Raw genomic sequence first — 15,131 nt, 5'->3', positions numbered from 1 at the left:
GTCTGAGGGATGTGGTGGGGTGTGTGATGCCATGCGAAGAACACTGGTATGACACCTTCCAGCCTCTGCACAGGTTTGCAAGGAAGCAAAGAGGCCCCATTGCAATGACTCCATCTCCTCATAAGCTCTAGCCAAGGGGACAAAAACCTCAGGGTTGTCGGAGCCTTCCCTTCTTGCCAGCACCCACCTCTTTGTCCTCTTCAGATTTTCCTATGCTGTCTCACACTTTGACCTATTTCCTTGAAGTCTGCAGACATCCATCTCTGTCCACCACCTTGCTCTCATCCTGGCATTTCCATCATTTCACCAATGTCTCGTCAACCCTCACCAGCTGTTCCTTGAAACACAACGCTAGGTCTGATCACGGTCACTCTTTGGGTGACCTCTGGCACCACAGCTTCTTGGCTAGACACAGCCAAGCCTTGTGCCTGCTGCTGTCCAGTCACGGACTCAAGCAGAAGGGACAGGACAACCCATACTGGGGCCTTCTTTCTGTCTGGGTCCTCCTGGGTATGGAGGCAGAGGGGATCCCACAGTCGGCATGCCAACCAGGTGCCTTCTGCTGGCCTACCAGGGCCACTATTGTTACTGTTGAAAATAGTGTAAGGGCCATACCTGACTGTTTGAAGTCAGTGTTACAGCAGCATCAACGTTACATGAACCCTCTTACCTCTGCAAAGGTAAGCTTTCAAGCCCCTCTGTCCTTCCTCTTCCCTCCACCAGATCTCACATCTGTCCTGGCCAGGCTACTCCTGACTTATCCATATCAGTCATCTAAGTGGGATCAGCTTTCTGATGGCTTTCATTATCTCAGAGTATCTGTCTCACCTCTGTTGCCTACTCTATTCCATAGTATTAGAATACTCTACATACTCGATGCTACACTCTATTCTATTCTGTTACATACAAAGCCTCCCCAGGGACTTGTTAGGGCAGATAACTGGAGGCCATGATTACAGACAGGCAAAGGCACTGTGTTGAGAAAAGCCTTGGTTTGCTTTGGTGAAGCAGAAGGGCCAAGGGCTCACCTCAGCCACTGGAGGAGAGATCCTGCACCCTGATGTCTGACTCAGGGCTCTTCCTGGAGTCTGTGGGGTAGGGGGTGATGCCCATAATGTGAAGGACATGTGAAGGACATGTGAAGGACATGTGAAGGACAATGTTATGACACCTCCCAGCATTTTCACATAATTGAAAGGAGAATACATGGTCCCAGTGCCATGAGTATATCATGTCTCCTCATAAGCCATGGCTGCAGGGACAAAGATGTCAATGCTGCCGTGACCTTCCATTCTTGTTAGACTTCCCTATGCTGTCGCACTCCTCTCTGAAGGCTGCAGACAGCCACTTCTCTTCCCCACCTTGCTCTCACTCTGGTATTCCCATGATTTCACTGATGCCTCTCCACTCTCACCAGCTGTTCCTTCAAACACAAGGACATGGGCTGATCTAAACTCCTTCTGCGTGACCTCTGGACCGAGAGCACCAGTTCCAGTGCCTCACCTCTAAGTCAAGAATTTCATCTATCTACTTGAAGTCTACCCTCTTTAAGTTTAAAACCATTCCCCTTGTCCTATCACTGCTCACCCTGAGAGAAAGTCTCTCCCCAGCTTTCCTGTAGCCCAATTTAATTACTGAACGGGCACTCTAAGGTCTCCTCAGAGCCTTCTCTTCTCCAGGCTGAACAACTTCAACTCCCTTAGCCAGTTTTATTAGGAATCATAGAATCATAGAATCATAGGATATCCCAAGTTGGAAGGGACCCATAAGGATCATTGAGACCAACTCCTGGCACCACACAGGTCTACCCAAAATTTTAGACCATGTGACTAAGTGCACAGTCCAAACCCTTCAACTTCGACAGGCTTGGTGCAGTCACTACTTCCCTGAGGAGCCTGTTCCAGTGTGCGACCACCCTCTCAGTGAAGAACCTCTTCCTGATGTCTAGCCTAAACCTCCCCTGCCTCAGCTTGACACCATTCCCACGGGTCCTATCACTGGTGACTAAAGAGAATAGATTGGTGCCTGCCCCTCCACTCCCCCTTGTGAGGAAGCTGTAGACCGTGATGAGGTCTCCCCTCAGCCTCCTCTTTCCAGGCTGAACAGGCCAAGTGACCTCAGCCTCTCCTCATACGCCTTCCCCTCTAGGCCCTTCACCATCTTCATCACCCTCCTCTGCACACTCTCCAACAGTTTAATGTCCTTTTTGCACTGTGGTGCCCAGAACTGCACACGGTGCTTGAGGTGAGGCTGCACCAGCGCAGAGTAGAGCAGAACAATCACTTCCCTTGACTGACTAGTGATGCCGTGCAGGAGAGGTGCTACAGCCCCTTGATCATCCTTGCATCCTTGTCTGGACTCACTCTAGTAGCTTCATATCCTTCTCATACTGGGAGCCCCAGAACTTAACACACTACTCTAGGTAGGGTCCCACAAGAGCAGAATAGAGGGGGAGAATCACCTCATCCATTCTCCACCCAGACTGTATTTGTGCTTGGAGTGCCCTGACCAGGTGCAGGACCTTCTACTTGGCCTTATTGAACTTTATGACTTTGCCACAATTGTGATTTTACTCTGGTGGGCAGCCGAGTTCCACCACGGCCTCTCTCTCACTCCCCCTCCTCAAAGGGACACAAAGGGCTCAAGGGTTTAGATAAGGATGGGGAAATCACTCAACAATTATCATGATGGGCAAAACAGACTCAGAGTAGGGAGATAGTAAGATTTATTGCTTATTTATTGCCTATTACTAACAAGCTAGAGAAGTGAGAAACAAAGGGATGCCATCCTTCCCAAATTGATCCTGCGTGGGCTTTCCACCGGCAGCAGCTCTTCAAGAACTGCTCCAGATACGGGTCCATACCACGGGGTCCATTCCTCAGGAGAAAACTGCTCCAACATGGGTCCTCCATGGGCAGCAGCTCCTGCTAGGTCACCTGCTCCTGTGTGGTCTCTCCACGGCCTATAGGTGGATTTCTTTATTTTTTTATTATTTTTTATTTTTATTCTTTCATTGTTGTTTGTTTGTTTTCTTATTAGACTGACTTTATCTCAACTGATGAGTTCTTGCACTTTTTCTATTTTTGATTCACATGGTGGCAGTGAGCTAATGGCTCTGTGTTTTTTCCCTGCCTGCCAGGTGCAACCAACAGTAAATGAGTCCTTGCTGAGCCCTCAGTCCCTACAAGACCGTGCTGTCAGTGCTGATTTCAGCACACTGAGCTGATGGAGAAACGCAAAAGGCAAAGATTTTCTTTGTTGTCTATTCCTTGGAAATGTTCTTGACCACAGCTTTTTTTAAGAAGATGTCAGCCTTCAAGCAGTTCCCAGAGGAGATTCTTTCTGAGTCCTGAAATACTTCTCTGGAGGCCAGCTGTGCCACTGCTGTGCCCACTGCCTGTCCCTGCCTGCAGTCCCAGCACAGCCCCACAGCAGCATTGGGACCAAGCTACAGGAGCAGCCAGGCCTGAGCCCACCAGCAGAGCTCAGCAGGAGAGGGTGGCAGTGGCAAGAGAGCAGCTCTGCATGCACCAAGAGCTGGTGCTCCCTGGCTGTGCTGCTGGGATGGGACTCTGTACCCCTGTACCCCTGCACAAGGGCACCGCCCCTGCAGAGCCAGACCAGGTCTCTGAGGAAGGACATCAGACAAAGAAGGCAGTGCAGGATCCTTTCTTTTAAGTTCACAGACAGAGGGGCTCGTTGTGTATACTTGCTGAGCTAGACTTGAAACATCCATACTGAAGTGGAATTGGGATGAACAATATAATTTTAGTGGGTAACATTAATCAAACTAAAAGTAAGGAAATCCAGTAATAAAATTGCACACAAACACACAAATTCAAAGAAACAGAATACAGGCTGTTCCTATAATAAGTGACATTATGACTCATCTGCAGAAGCAGACTGACCACTTATTCTCCTGAAACACATCTAGTCGTCAATTTCCACAAAGCTTCCTTGAGCTCCTGGTTCCTCATGCTATAGATGAGGGGGTTCACTGCTGGAGGAACCACCGAGTACAGAACTGCCACCACCAGGTCCAGGGCTGGCGAAGAAATGGAGGGGGGCTTAAGGTGTGCAAACATGACTGTGCTGATAAAGAGGGAGACCACAGCCAGGTGAGGGAGACAAGTGGAAAAGGCTTTGTGACGTCCCTCCTGGGAGGGGATCCTCAGCACAGCTCTGAAGATCTGCACGTAGGACAGAGCAATGAAAACAAAACAGCCCCCAAATAGAAAAGCACTAACCACAACCATCCCTTCTTCTCTTAGGTAGGAGTCTGAGCAGGAGAGCTTGAGAATCTGGGGGATCTCACAGAAGAACTGGTCCAAGGCATTACCATGGCACAGAGGTAGTGAAAATATATTGGCAGTGTGCAGCACAGCATGGAGAAAGCCACTGCCCCAGGCAGCTGCTGCCATCTGGGCACAAGCTCTGCTGCCCAGGAGGCTCCCGTAGTGCAGGGGCTTGCAGATGGCAACGTAGCGGTCATAGGCCATGACAGTGAGAAGAGAAAGCTCTGATGGAACAAAAAGGAGTAGCAGAAATATCTGTGCAGCACATCCTGCATAGGAGATGGCCCTGGTGTTCCAGAGGGCATTGGCCATGGCTTTGGGGAGAGTGGTGGAGATGGATCCCAGGTCGAGGAGGGCGAGGTTGAGGAGGAAGAAGTACATGGGAGTGTGGAGGTGGTGGTCGCAGGCTACGGCTGTGAGGATGAGGCCGTTGCCCAGGAGGGCAGCCAGGTAGATGGCCTGGAAAAGCACGAAGTGCAGAAGCTGAAGCTCCCGCGTGTCTGCGAATGCCAGCAGCAGGAACTCGCTCCCAGAGCTGATGTTGGGCATTTGCTGGTTCTGGCCATGGGGACTTGCCCAAGGAGGAAAGATGAAGTAAGAAAATACAACAGAATTATCTGACAAGGACTAATTCATGCACACATATGGCAAATCCCTTTTATGAGTTCTAATTCTGCCTGAAGGTGCCCCTGGGAGCAGAGGACACAGCTTTGGTAATGCAGGATGCAGTCCTCCTCTACAACAAAGGATTGTTGAAAAGAACCAGGACACTGCGGAGAGCAAAGGACTCCAGGCTCAAAGTGCACAAACACAGACCCGTCACCCTGTCCCTGTACTCCCCTCCCCCAAGCACACCGAGGGCTCACTCCATGGGCATGTGAAACCCTCATCCCCAGCCAGCCTGGAAACAAGATCAGCAGCAGCATGGCCAGGTGGAGAAGCCAGGAGGAATGACAATGTCCTGCTGCCAGGGGAGGCAAGGCCAGGGAGGGACAGAGGGACACTCAGCAGACCCTCCTGTGCTGCAGCTCTGCCTGCAGAAGTGGCAGCTTATGCTCACTGCAAATGCTGTGTGCTCTGCTTTGGCCTGAAGACACCTCCCAAACACAGGAGGTTTGTAGCTCCTAAAGATCATCAGGGATAAAACCTGAGAGGACCACAATATGATGTTGGTGTAGTCCGTGAGATGAGGTTTGGGAAGGTACTTTACAAATTTAATCACTGATGTACTGATTAGTCAATGCAGTGCTCCAGGAGTTTCAGTCTCCTGTCCAATCCTGACAACCCAGTAACATGAAACCTGCCTCCCCTCCACGGCAGGAATCTGAAAGCACAGACTGCAGAAAAAGCCTTCCCCTTCAGATAAACCAAGCCTCAATCTTCCTCTTGAAATGCCCCCTCAGAAATGCCGTCCTCTAAAGCACTTCAGAAACAGACAGAGCAATCCTGACAGATGCTATGAGCCATGGGATGTGCCAGCTGTAGAAGACCCCCCTGGCAACCCCAGCTGCATTGCCTTGCTGCCAGAGACTCACAGTGTCAAGAATCTGAAGAGTGTCCTGCCACACACTGCCCTCTGTTGTTGCGCTCCTCACTGCCTCCAAGCCCTCTCTCCTTCTGTCCTCTCCCGGTGCCACCTGTGGTCAGAGCCCCCAGCCCTGCTGCACTGTGCAGAGGAGCTGCTGCTGGGCAGAGCTGTCTCTCTGCAGCACTGCTGGCTTGCCAGGAGCTCCCCTTGGGCCCAGGAGCCCAGCCCAGCTCAGTAGCACAGCACCCGACCATGTCATCTCTTGCTCTGTGCCCTTGGGCTCCCTTGAGGTGTCCCCAGGGCCTCAGGACTGACAGCTCCTGAAGGCAGCAGGGTCTCTCCTGGGATGTGGTGTTTGAAGCACACCAAAGTCATCAGTGACTGTCCTTCTCTGAGCACAGGAGAGATGTCTTTTAACAGGTGATTTGTGCTGTTGGATTGAGGTTGTCAGACATGTTGTGCTTTAACCTGGCAAGCAACTCAGCACCACACAGCAGCTGGCTCACAACCACCCCCCAAATGCTTATGTGTTTAGATAAGAGCAGTCTGAAGGACTGAAAGGGAAGAGAAATAATCATAATAGTAATTATTTTTATTATTATTTTTATGTACAAAGCAAGGTGAGCACAGTGCAATTGCTCATTACTGACTGATGTCCAGCCTGTCCCGCACGGGTAGAACAGTGTGGTAACCATGTGCAACTGCTCTTGTTTGACCTTGTCCTGGATCAGTTGGGATAGAGTTAATTTTCCTCTGTTAGGGAGCTGTGTTTTGGATTGGGATGAGAGGAGTGCTGATAACATGCTGATGTTTTAATTGCTGCAGAGCACTGCTTACACTAAGCCAAGAACTTTCCAGCTTCTCGCTCTGTCCTGCCAGCGGGCAGGCTGAGGGTGCAGCCAGAGCTGGGAGGGGACAGACCCAGGACAGCTGACCCCAACTGGCCGAGGGGGTATTCCATATTTCCATACCATCTGACGTCATGCTAAACAATATATAGGGGTGGCTAGCCGGGGTGGGGGGCCGGCTGCTGGGAGATTGTCTGGGCATCGGTCAGCGGGTGGTGAGCAATTGCATTGTGCATCACTTGTTTCATACACATTATTAGTAGTACTATTATTATTATTATTATTTTCCTGTCTTAATAAAAGTAAAGCCCACAGGCTTCACTTTCCCATTTCTCTCCCCCTTCCCAGAGGAGTGGTGGGTGAACGAACGGCTGTGTGGTGTTTAGCTGCCAGCCACGTCAAACCACAACAGTCCTTTTTAGCATCCAACATGGGGCCCGAAGGGTTGAGATAATGACAGATCTGACCAGAGTGTGTTAAACTAAAATTGGTATAAATATTATACCTGCTTAATAGTTGGTAGCCACAATGTTGACTGCTTTAATCTCAAGTCTGTTGTGCCTGTTTTCCAAACTGAGTTTTATAGCACGTTACTTTCTGTACGTGCTCCCTGTCGTGCTGTTTATCCTTTCTGGGCCCTGGTTTAAGATCGCTATGGTACTGTGTGGTTTAACAATTGCTTATGATATGAAATTTCTGGTCATGGCACTAACCTGGTATTTGTACTCAGCACTGTCGTCGACTCTATGCTTTGGAAACCATATCTCGGGAACTATTAAAATTTACACCCATTGCCTTTTTTCGTCAGGGAGCCAATCTGCAGAGAGGACAGGGGAAGATGTTTTTTCCTACTTGTGCACTCTCCCTTTCTCCTTCACCAGCCTCTTCTCCTCCGAGCTAGTTACGATAGTTCTCCAAGATGTTGAATATCCTTGGGATGTTCAGCCCAGCATGGTGTTATTGTTATGTCTCCTGTTTGCGCTTCAGATTTTGTTTAAGGTTAAACAACTACTTAGGAATGTCACAGAGAGATGTGTCCTGAGGTGGGATAGTTGTGAGTGGTAGGGATTGTGGGAGGATATGGGCAGATTTCTAGAGAGGCGGGCACCTCCAGTGCCTTGGAAACTCACCCCTGAACAACTGCAAAATCCTCAAAACCTGTTGCAATGCTTGAAAAAGGGGGTGGGGTGTGGTGTTTGAAGCAGACTGAAGACATCACTGACTGCTCCTCCCTGACCACAGGAGAGACTGATTTTGGAAGTGTGATTTGGGCTATTAGAGTGTGGTTGTCAAACATGATGTGCTTTAACCTGTCAGGCACTTCAGCACCACACAGCTGTTAGCTCAGTGCCCCTGCAACTCCATGCCTGTAGAGCTCGTGGATTGAGAGAAATACAGTTTTAAAGGATAGAAAAGGAAGAGGTCAATAATAATAACAACAATAACAACAGTATTAATTATATGTACAAAGCAAGTGATGCACTATGGCATTTCTCACCACTGAATGACTGATGCCCAGCTGGTTCCCAAGCAGCTATCCCCCCAACCCTGGCCAGCCTGCAGTGGGATCCAGTGTGCCAGTCCCTCGACATTTGTTTTAGTGTAAAATTAGCTTTCAGAAGGATTTGGACAGTTTCCTTCCCTTTCTCAAATACTTCTTGTGCTCTGTTGCCCCACATGATGATATCATCAAGGTACTGCAGGTGTTCAGGAGCTTCCCCCATTCCAGGGTGGTCTACATCAGTCCATGGCAAATGGCAGGGCTGTACTTCCACCTCTGGGGCAGGCAGTTCCAGGTGGACTTGACATTCCTGTAACTCTGGCCTGCATGCTGCTGCCAAAGGGATGGAGAAAATGCATGAGGGATCTCCGTTGTGGCAGAGCTCTTGGCTGCCTTTGACTCCAGTTCCTATGGAAGTTCCAGAATGCCTGGCACAGCTGCCCTCAGAGGTGGCATGAGGTCATTCAAGTCATGATAGTCTACCGTTAGCCTCCACTTCCCATTAGACACTGACTATTTGGATCCACTAAAGATGGAGCGAGTCTTGCTGATCACTCCTTGGCTGTCCAGTTGATGAACCAGCTGATAGATGGGAATCAGGGAGTCTTGGTCAGTATGATATTGCTGCTGGTGCACCACTGGGGTAGCTACTGGCACCTGCTGTTCTTCAGCCCTCTGTAACCCCACAACAGAAGGGTCCTAGGAGAGACCAGGCACACTAGACAACTGTTTAATGTCCTCCGTCTCCATGGCAGCTATGCCAAAAGCTCACTGGTTGGACCTTTGAAGTACCCTCTCCTGAAGTAGTCTATCTCAAGGATGCGCATAGCCTCCGGGCCAGTCCCAAGGGGGTGCTTTTGCCATTCCTTCCATGTTAGACTCACTTCAGCCTCCAATACAGTTAACTCTTGGGAAAGCCCTGTCAGTCCAGAAATGCAGATGGGTTCTGCCCCTTTCTAGCTTGATGGCATTAGGGTCCGCTGTGCACCAGGGTCCACCAAATCCTTTCTATCTTCTGTGCTCTGATGTGCCAGGCCATCAAATCCTCAAAGTCCAATACACCCAATTGTCCCTTTCCTCCCCCTGGCTGGAGGACGGGCCCCTCTAATCCTAGTATTCATTCTGTTGCCAGGACATTTTACTTTGTGGAATGATAATATTTCTTCCCTTATCTGACTTGGCTTGACACCCTGTGGTTTTCCCTTAATTGCACTAACGAGTCTGATTGTTGTCTGCATTTCACAAGGTTTTCCGGTAAGCTTTCTTAGCACTGAAAGCATCTCAGTTGCACACTCCTTCCCTCTAAACAATGTAACTCTAAACAATGTAACATCTCTACAAACAAACAAAAATCCCCCTCTTTCTTACATGGTCACAGACACCCAGTAAATGATTTTCTGTTGAATATCATTTAGTACTTGTCTTCCTTCTCCCCCCCATACACTGAGCATTCCCAAGAAGCAGTATGCCTGGTACTTCCTGTGCTTGTGTTACTGATTCTGGTGCAAAACCAACATTTTTGTTCCCACATATATCACCTCCAGCATGACTAATTGCATCAGGCACCAGATACCCAATCTACTCTCGTCCACTTGCCTGGCTGACATACAAGATCTTCCTGCAAGGGATACCTTTCCTTCACACCTGACGGGGTATGTTCCTTCAGCCCATTTTCCAATTGTTTGCCAGTCATCCCTTGCATAGAGGGGGATCCCAGCTGCTTGGCTTCCTTGCCCTCTAATTCCAGGCTAGTGGCCCTGTTCACCCATTGCTGGAGCAGCCAGGTGACAATGTGCTCACCTGGACAATGGCTGAAATCTTTTTGCAGTTCTCATAACTCATTCTGCAATAGGGATCGTGTGGTTACTGAGGCTATTATGATCTCTTCCTCTTCACCCTCCTTCTTCCATGGTGGCTGAACTTTGTTGAAACATTCCTTGCATTCTTCCTCCTTTCTTGACTGCAGAGGAGTTGTTTACCTGTCTACAAATAAAATAATAAAATACAAAATTCAAAATAAACTTATTTTCACATCCGTTGTTTCCTCCTGCATTTAGGAAGAACCACTAGTGGCCCAGGTTGGTTCTCTGGCCCAGCCATGGGGCCCATTCCAGGGGCTGGAGTGGCTGCAGGGCCTGTCTCAGAAGTTTCTTCTGGCTTTAGGGCCTGTCTCAGGGGGTTGCAGTGGCCAAAGAGCTCAGCACAGGAGCTGCTGTGGCTGCAGAGCCTTTCAGAGGAATTGGAGTGGCTGCTGGGCCTGTCACAGGGGTTGGAGTGGCAGTGACTGCATCTTGTAAGCATAGGTAAAGTCTCAGAATGTTGCAGTGATTTCTGTCTCTTTGGGATTGCCTGGGGATCAAACCCCTTTTACAAGCATTTCACTTTTTTTTTTTTTTTTTTTTTTTTTTTTTTTAGGATTCTGCACTTGCTCAGGGGTGAAGTTCCAAAGCAGTGGTGGAGGTGCCCACTGCTCTAGGTGCCTGCCCAGATCCTCCCAAAGTCCCTGACACTTTGAAATCTCCTACCTTCATGCAGATCTCTGGATGGCATGCTTCAGTAGTTGTTAAACTGTAAACAGAGGCTTAAAGGCATTCTAGAGAAATAACAACAGGAACATGCTGGTTTGACCACTTCAAGGATAGTCAAAGATTTGAAGAGCTATTATAACTGGCCTGGAGGAGATGGGGGAGCTGAAGGAGAAAGGGGAGGTGAAGAAGTGGGGAGAAGTCTCCACCCCTTTCCCTATCTCCAGCTCCATTTCCCTATCTACCAGCACTGGGGGCTGAGTACCAGGGGAACAACTGGTCTTCCTGCTAAGGACTGAGACAAAGAAGGCATTAAGTACCTCAGCCTTTTCCTCATCTCTTTTCACAACGTTTCCCACCACATCCAATAAAGTATGAAGATTCTCCTTAATCCTCTTTATTTAAAGTATTTATGTAAATATTTTTCTTTGTCTTTGACAGTATTAGCCAGATTGAGCTACATTTGGACTTTGGGCCTTCTAATTATATCCCTGCACAGCCTCATAATATTTAGGACACAGCTTCACACAAACTGACATCATGTGTAAGTAGCACAGAAAAGGCAGAACCTGGCAGTGTGCATTCCCCTACACTTCTGAGTCTATACTGAATTGCATTCAACTAATTACTTCTGTGTTGTCCAAAATGTCTTGCAGCTCCTGATGCTGTTATCTTGTGAGAGGCAGCACAATCTGGGTGAGCCATGTGCCTGCAGACATTAACAGCTGACAGAATGGAAACACCAGGAGATTGTTTCCAGAAACCTCTTGACATTTACAAGGAGAAGAGCCTAGTCCGGCACCAGAGGAAGCGTAACCCCACACATCAGGGCAGGCTTTGACCCTACAGAGTGAGCAGTGCCCAGGAGGAGCAGGGCCTGGGCACCACAAGAGATGCCATACGAGCAGTGGTGTTGGCTCATTTAGGAGAGGTGCAGGATAGTGCCCAGAGAGGTTCTGCCAAGGTGGGGTTCAGGGCCTAAAGCACCTGCCTTTTGCTGAGAGGCTGAGAGACCTGGGTTTCTCTGGCCCAGTGGCGTGGAGAGTCCAAACAGAGTAAAAGTAGCCTGAGACTGCCTGAAGGGTGGTTTAGGAGATGCTATAGCTTTCCTCTCTAGGGTAAAACGACATAGAGAATTAATGCCACAAAGCTGACTTCAGGATGTTGAGATTGGGCATGAAGAGAAAGAAATACCTATCTCCTACTGCCCCAGGAAGAACCCAGAGCAATGTGTTAAGGGAAAGGATCTCCCTTTCAAGGGGCAGGAGGTCAAGGTTTGGGTCTTGTTTTTGGTGAAACACATCCAGTTTTCCTGCACATCAGTGTCACCTTCACATTGCCTTTGACTATTGTCCTCACTGCCTCCAGTGTTCTGGGGAGGCTGTGTCAGTGCTGGCCCTCAGGGGGACACGGCAGGAAACTGACTTGGACTTCTTGAGAGATGTCTTCAATTGTCTCTCAGTGCCTGAGGTTTGTGGGCTCATCATCAAAGGCACCGGAGGGGTGATTACAATGTCCTGGGCTGGGCCTCTGCTGCTGAGCTGGGCCGGGCTCCTGGGACAGAGAGAGCTCCTGGCAAGAGGGCCCTGCTGCAGAGAGACAGCTCTACCCAGGAGCAGCTCCTCTGCACAGCGCAGCAGGGCTGGGGGCTCTGAGAGCAGGTGGCATGCAGAGAGGACAGAAGGACAGAGGGGCTGAAGGAGCTGGGAGTGGGAGGATGCTGAGAGCTGAGTGCAGGAGAAATCTACACAGCCCTTGACCTTGACAAGGTAAGTCTCTGGCTGCAGGGCCATGTAGCTGCAGGTCCTGGAATGGTCTCCTTCTGGGTCTTGTTTCTGGGAGGGCAGTGGGCAATGCACTAGACTTTGAGAGTCCTGCTGGATTGCACTGCGAAGTGAGGAAATCTGGCAGGAGCCCCTTGGAGTGCCCTAAGCCAGGTGCCCCTGGACAGCCCAGAACACACTGCCCGGGCTGGCCATGCCAGGCTCCTGTAAGCTGCCTCATAGCTCCTGCAGCCATGGTGTTGTGGTTTAACCCAGCTGGCAGCTAAACACCACAGAACCGTTCGCTCAGCCTCCCCCCCTCCCTCTCTGCGATGGGGGAGAGAAACGGGAAAGTGAAGCCTGTGAGTTGAGATAAAGACAGTTTATTAAGATAGAAAATAATAATAATAATAATAATAATAATAAGTACAAACAAGTGATGCCCAATGCAATTGCTCACCACCTGCTGACTGATGTCCAGTCCAACCCCGAGCAGCCGCCCCCCCCCCGGATAGCCACCCCAATATATTGTTTAGCATGACGTCAGATGCTATGGAATACCCCTTTGGCCAGTTGGGGTCAGCTGTCCTGGGTCTGTCCCCTCCCAGCACCCCCAGCCTGCCCGCTGGCAGGACAGAGCGAGAAGCTAAAAAGTCCTTGGCTTAGTGTAAGCAGTGCTCTGCAGCAATTAAAACATCAGCATGTTATCAGCACTCCTCTCATCCTAATCCAAAACATAGCACCCTACCAGCAACTAGGAGGAAAAATAACTGTCCTAACTGAAACCAGGACACATAGAAAAGGAGAGAAGTTCCCAAGCTCCATCTGGCTTGCTGTGGCCTTCCTCCCTCAGCAGCCTTGTCCAGTGTCTTCTCCAGTTTTTCAGGGAAACAAGTGAATGGGATGGTCCTGCGGCTCACATAGGGGTGACATAGGGCAGCTAAGAACAGGACTGGTGGGCAGAGATGTTCTGCTTGGTCTTCACCAAGGGACACTCCTACAGGATATCAACAGCTTTGCACAGGAAATGTGAGGGCGTTCAGCAACCCAATACCTATCCTAAGCACTACACAGTCTAGTGAGATAAAATAAAGCAGACAAAATCGCTGCAGCGCAGCTCTGCACTCAGATGAGTTGTTTGCAACCCCTGAAAAATTCAATGGATTTGAGTTTCCCCTATGTTCCTGTTTCCCTCCTGCTGCACAGCAGAAAGGACTCATCTGGAGTCCTCAGCAGCCCCTGCTCCCAGTGCTACTCTCAGACAGCACAAGCCAGAACTCAGGTGAGAGAGCTGAATAATATTTCTTCAAATAATGAGGCTTGGGTTGGAGGGCGATTTCTTTTCCTCAGATTTCTTTTTCCTCAGAGAAATCTGTTCTAATTTTTTCTGCCTTTTCCTATCCACAGAGGCAATCTTGTCCAATGTCAACAAATGCCCAACATCAGCTCTGTGAGCGACTTCCTCCTGCTGGCATTCGCAGACACGCGGGAGCTGCAGCTCCTGCACTTTGCGCTCTTTCTGGGCATCTACCTGGCTGCCCTCCTGGGCAACGGCCTCATCATCACTGCCGTAGCCTGCAACCACCACCTCCACACCCCCATGTACTTCTTCCTCCTCAACCTCGCCCTCCTCGACCTGGGCTGCATCTCTACCACTCTCCCCAAAGCCATGGCCAATGCCCTCTGGAATACCAGGGCCATCTCCCATCAAGGATGTGCTGCACAACTCTTTTTTGTTGCTTTCTTCTTTGAAGCTGAGATTTCCCTTCTCACCATCATGTCCTACGACCGCTACATTGCCATCTTCAAGCCCCTGCACTATGGGAGCCTCTTGGGCAGCAGAGCTTGTGCCCAGATGGCAGCAGCTGCCTGGGGCAGTGGCTTTCTCCATGCTGTGCCTCACACGGCCAATACATTTTCCCTGCCCCTCTGCCAAGGCAATGCTGTGGACCAGTTCTTCTGTGAGATCCCCCAGATCCTCAAGCTCTCCTGCTCAGATGCCTACCTGAGGGAAGTTGGAGTACTTGTTTTCAGTGTTTTTTTAGGTTTTTGTTATTTTCTTTCCATCGTGTTGTCCTATGTGCAGATCTTCAGGGCAGTGCTGAGGATGCCCTCTGAGCAGGGCCGGCACAAAGTATTTTTCACGTGCCTCCCTCACCTGGCCGTGGTCTCCCTGTTTGTTAGCACTGCCATGTTTGCTTACTTGAAGCCCCCCTCCATCTCTTCGCCATCACTGGACCTTGTGGTGGCAGTTCTATACTCGGTGGTGCCTCCAGTAGTGAACCCCCTCATCTACAGCATGAGGAACCAGGACCTCAAAGAGGCAGTGAAGAAACTCTTTGGATAACTGCTGTTTTGGAATCGGTAATGTGCACTTGAGTTCCAGGTTTATTTCAGAAATAGTTAGGAAAATATTTTTTATTATTTGTCTTTATTAATATTTTCTCCAAGTTGTGGTTTTCGTTTTAATAAAATTATTGTTAACGTTCTACCTGTTATTTTTTCTAACTTACTCTGACTCAATAGTCTCATGTACTTATAAAACTGGGCTTCACGTGTAGATAAATGCAATAAAGAAGTCAGGAGAAATTCACTGTTATCAGCTGCTGCCTCTTGCCATCTCCTCTGGAGCTGGAGGAGCAGCCCCAGCATGCAGGAAGGGCTCAGGACC

At 49.5% G+C, this 15,131-nt stretch overlaps 2 protein-coding genes across 4 annotated transcripts; one reads left to right on the top strand and one right to left on the bottom strand.

The window, feature by feature from the left end:
- Positions 1 to 3,492: 3,492 nt before the first annotated feature.
- LOC118155485 (olfactory receptor 14C36-like) lies at positions 3,493 to 4,499 on the bottom strand. Its single transcript, XM_035308784.1, has one exon. The coding sequence runs from the start codon at positions 4,497 to 4,499 to the stop codon at positions 3,912 to 3,914; it is 588 nt and encodes a 195-aa protein (XP_035164675.1). The 3' UTR covers positions 3,493 to 3,911.
- Positions 4,500 to 6,845: 2,346 nt separating this feature from the next.
- Positions 6,846 to 14,807, top strand: LOC118155482 (olfactory receptor 14J1-like). Of its 3 annotated transcripts, none has more exons than XM_035308774.1 (2): positions 6,846 to 6,887; positions 13,873 to 14,807. In XM_035308774.1, exon 2 carries the CDS (start codon positions 13,893 to 13,895, stop codon positions 14,805 to 14,807), a length of 915 nt encoding a protein of 304 aa, XP_035164665.1. In that variant the 5' UTR covers positions 6,846 to 6,887; positions 13,873 to 13,892. The 3 variants fall into 3 exon arrangements, with proteins under 3 accessions (XP_035164665.1, XP_035164667.1, XP_035164666.1); XM_035308776.1 differs by having other exon boundaries at positions 6,866 to 6,902; XM_035308775.1 differs by having other exon boundaries at positions 6,872 to 6,913.
- The last annotated feature ends 324 nt before the right edge of the window (positions 14,808 to 15,131 follow it).

Source organism: Oxyura jamaicensis, chromosome 31, assembly GCF_011077185.1.
Source record: "Oxyura jamaicensis isolate SHBP4307 breed ruddy duck chromosome 31, BPBGC_Ojam_1.0, whole genome shotgun sequence".
Lineage (NCBI taxonomy): Eukaryota > Metazoa > Chordata > Aves > Anseriformes > Anatidae > Oxyura > Oxyura jamaicensis.
This window is presented reverse-complemented; position numbering and strand designations above follow the sequence as displayed.

What these genes read in the sequence shown, in the direction of transcription:
- LOC118155485 (XM_035308784.1), bottom strand. Translation starts at nt 4,499, where the DNA reads ATGGCCTATGACCGCTACGTTGCCATCTGCAAGCCCCTGCACTACGGG.
- LOC118155482 (XM_035308774.1), top strand. Translation starts at nt 13,893, where the DNA reads ATGCCCAACATCAGCTCTGTGAGCGACTTCCTCCTGCTGGCATTCGCA.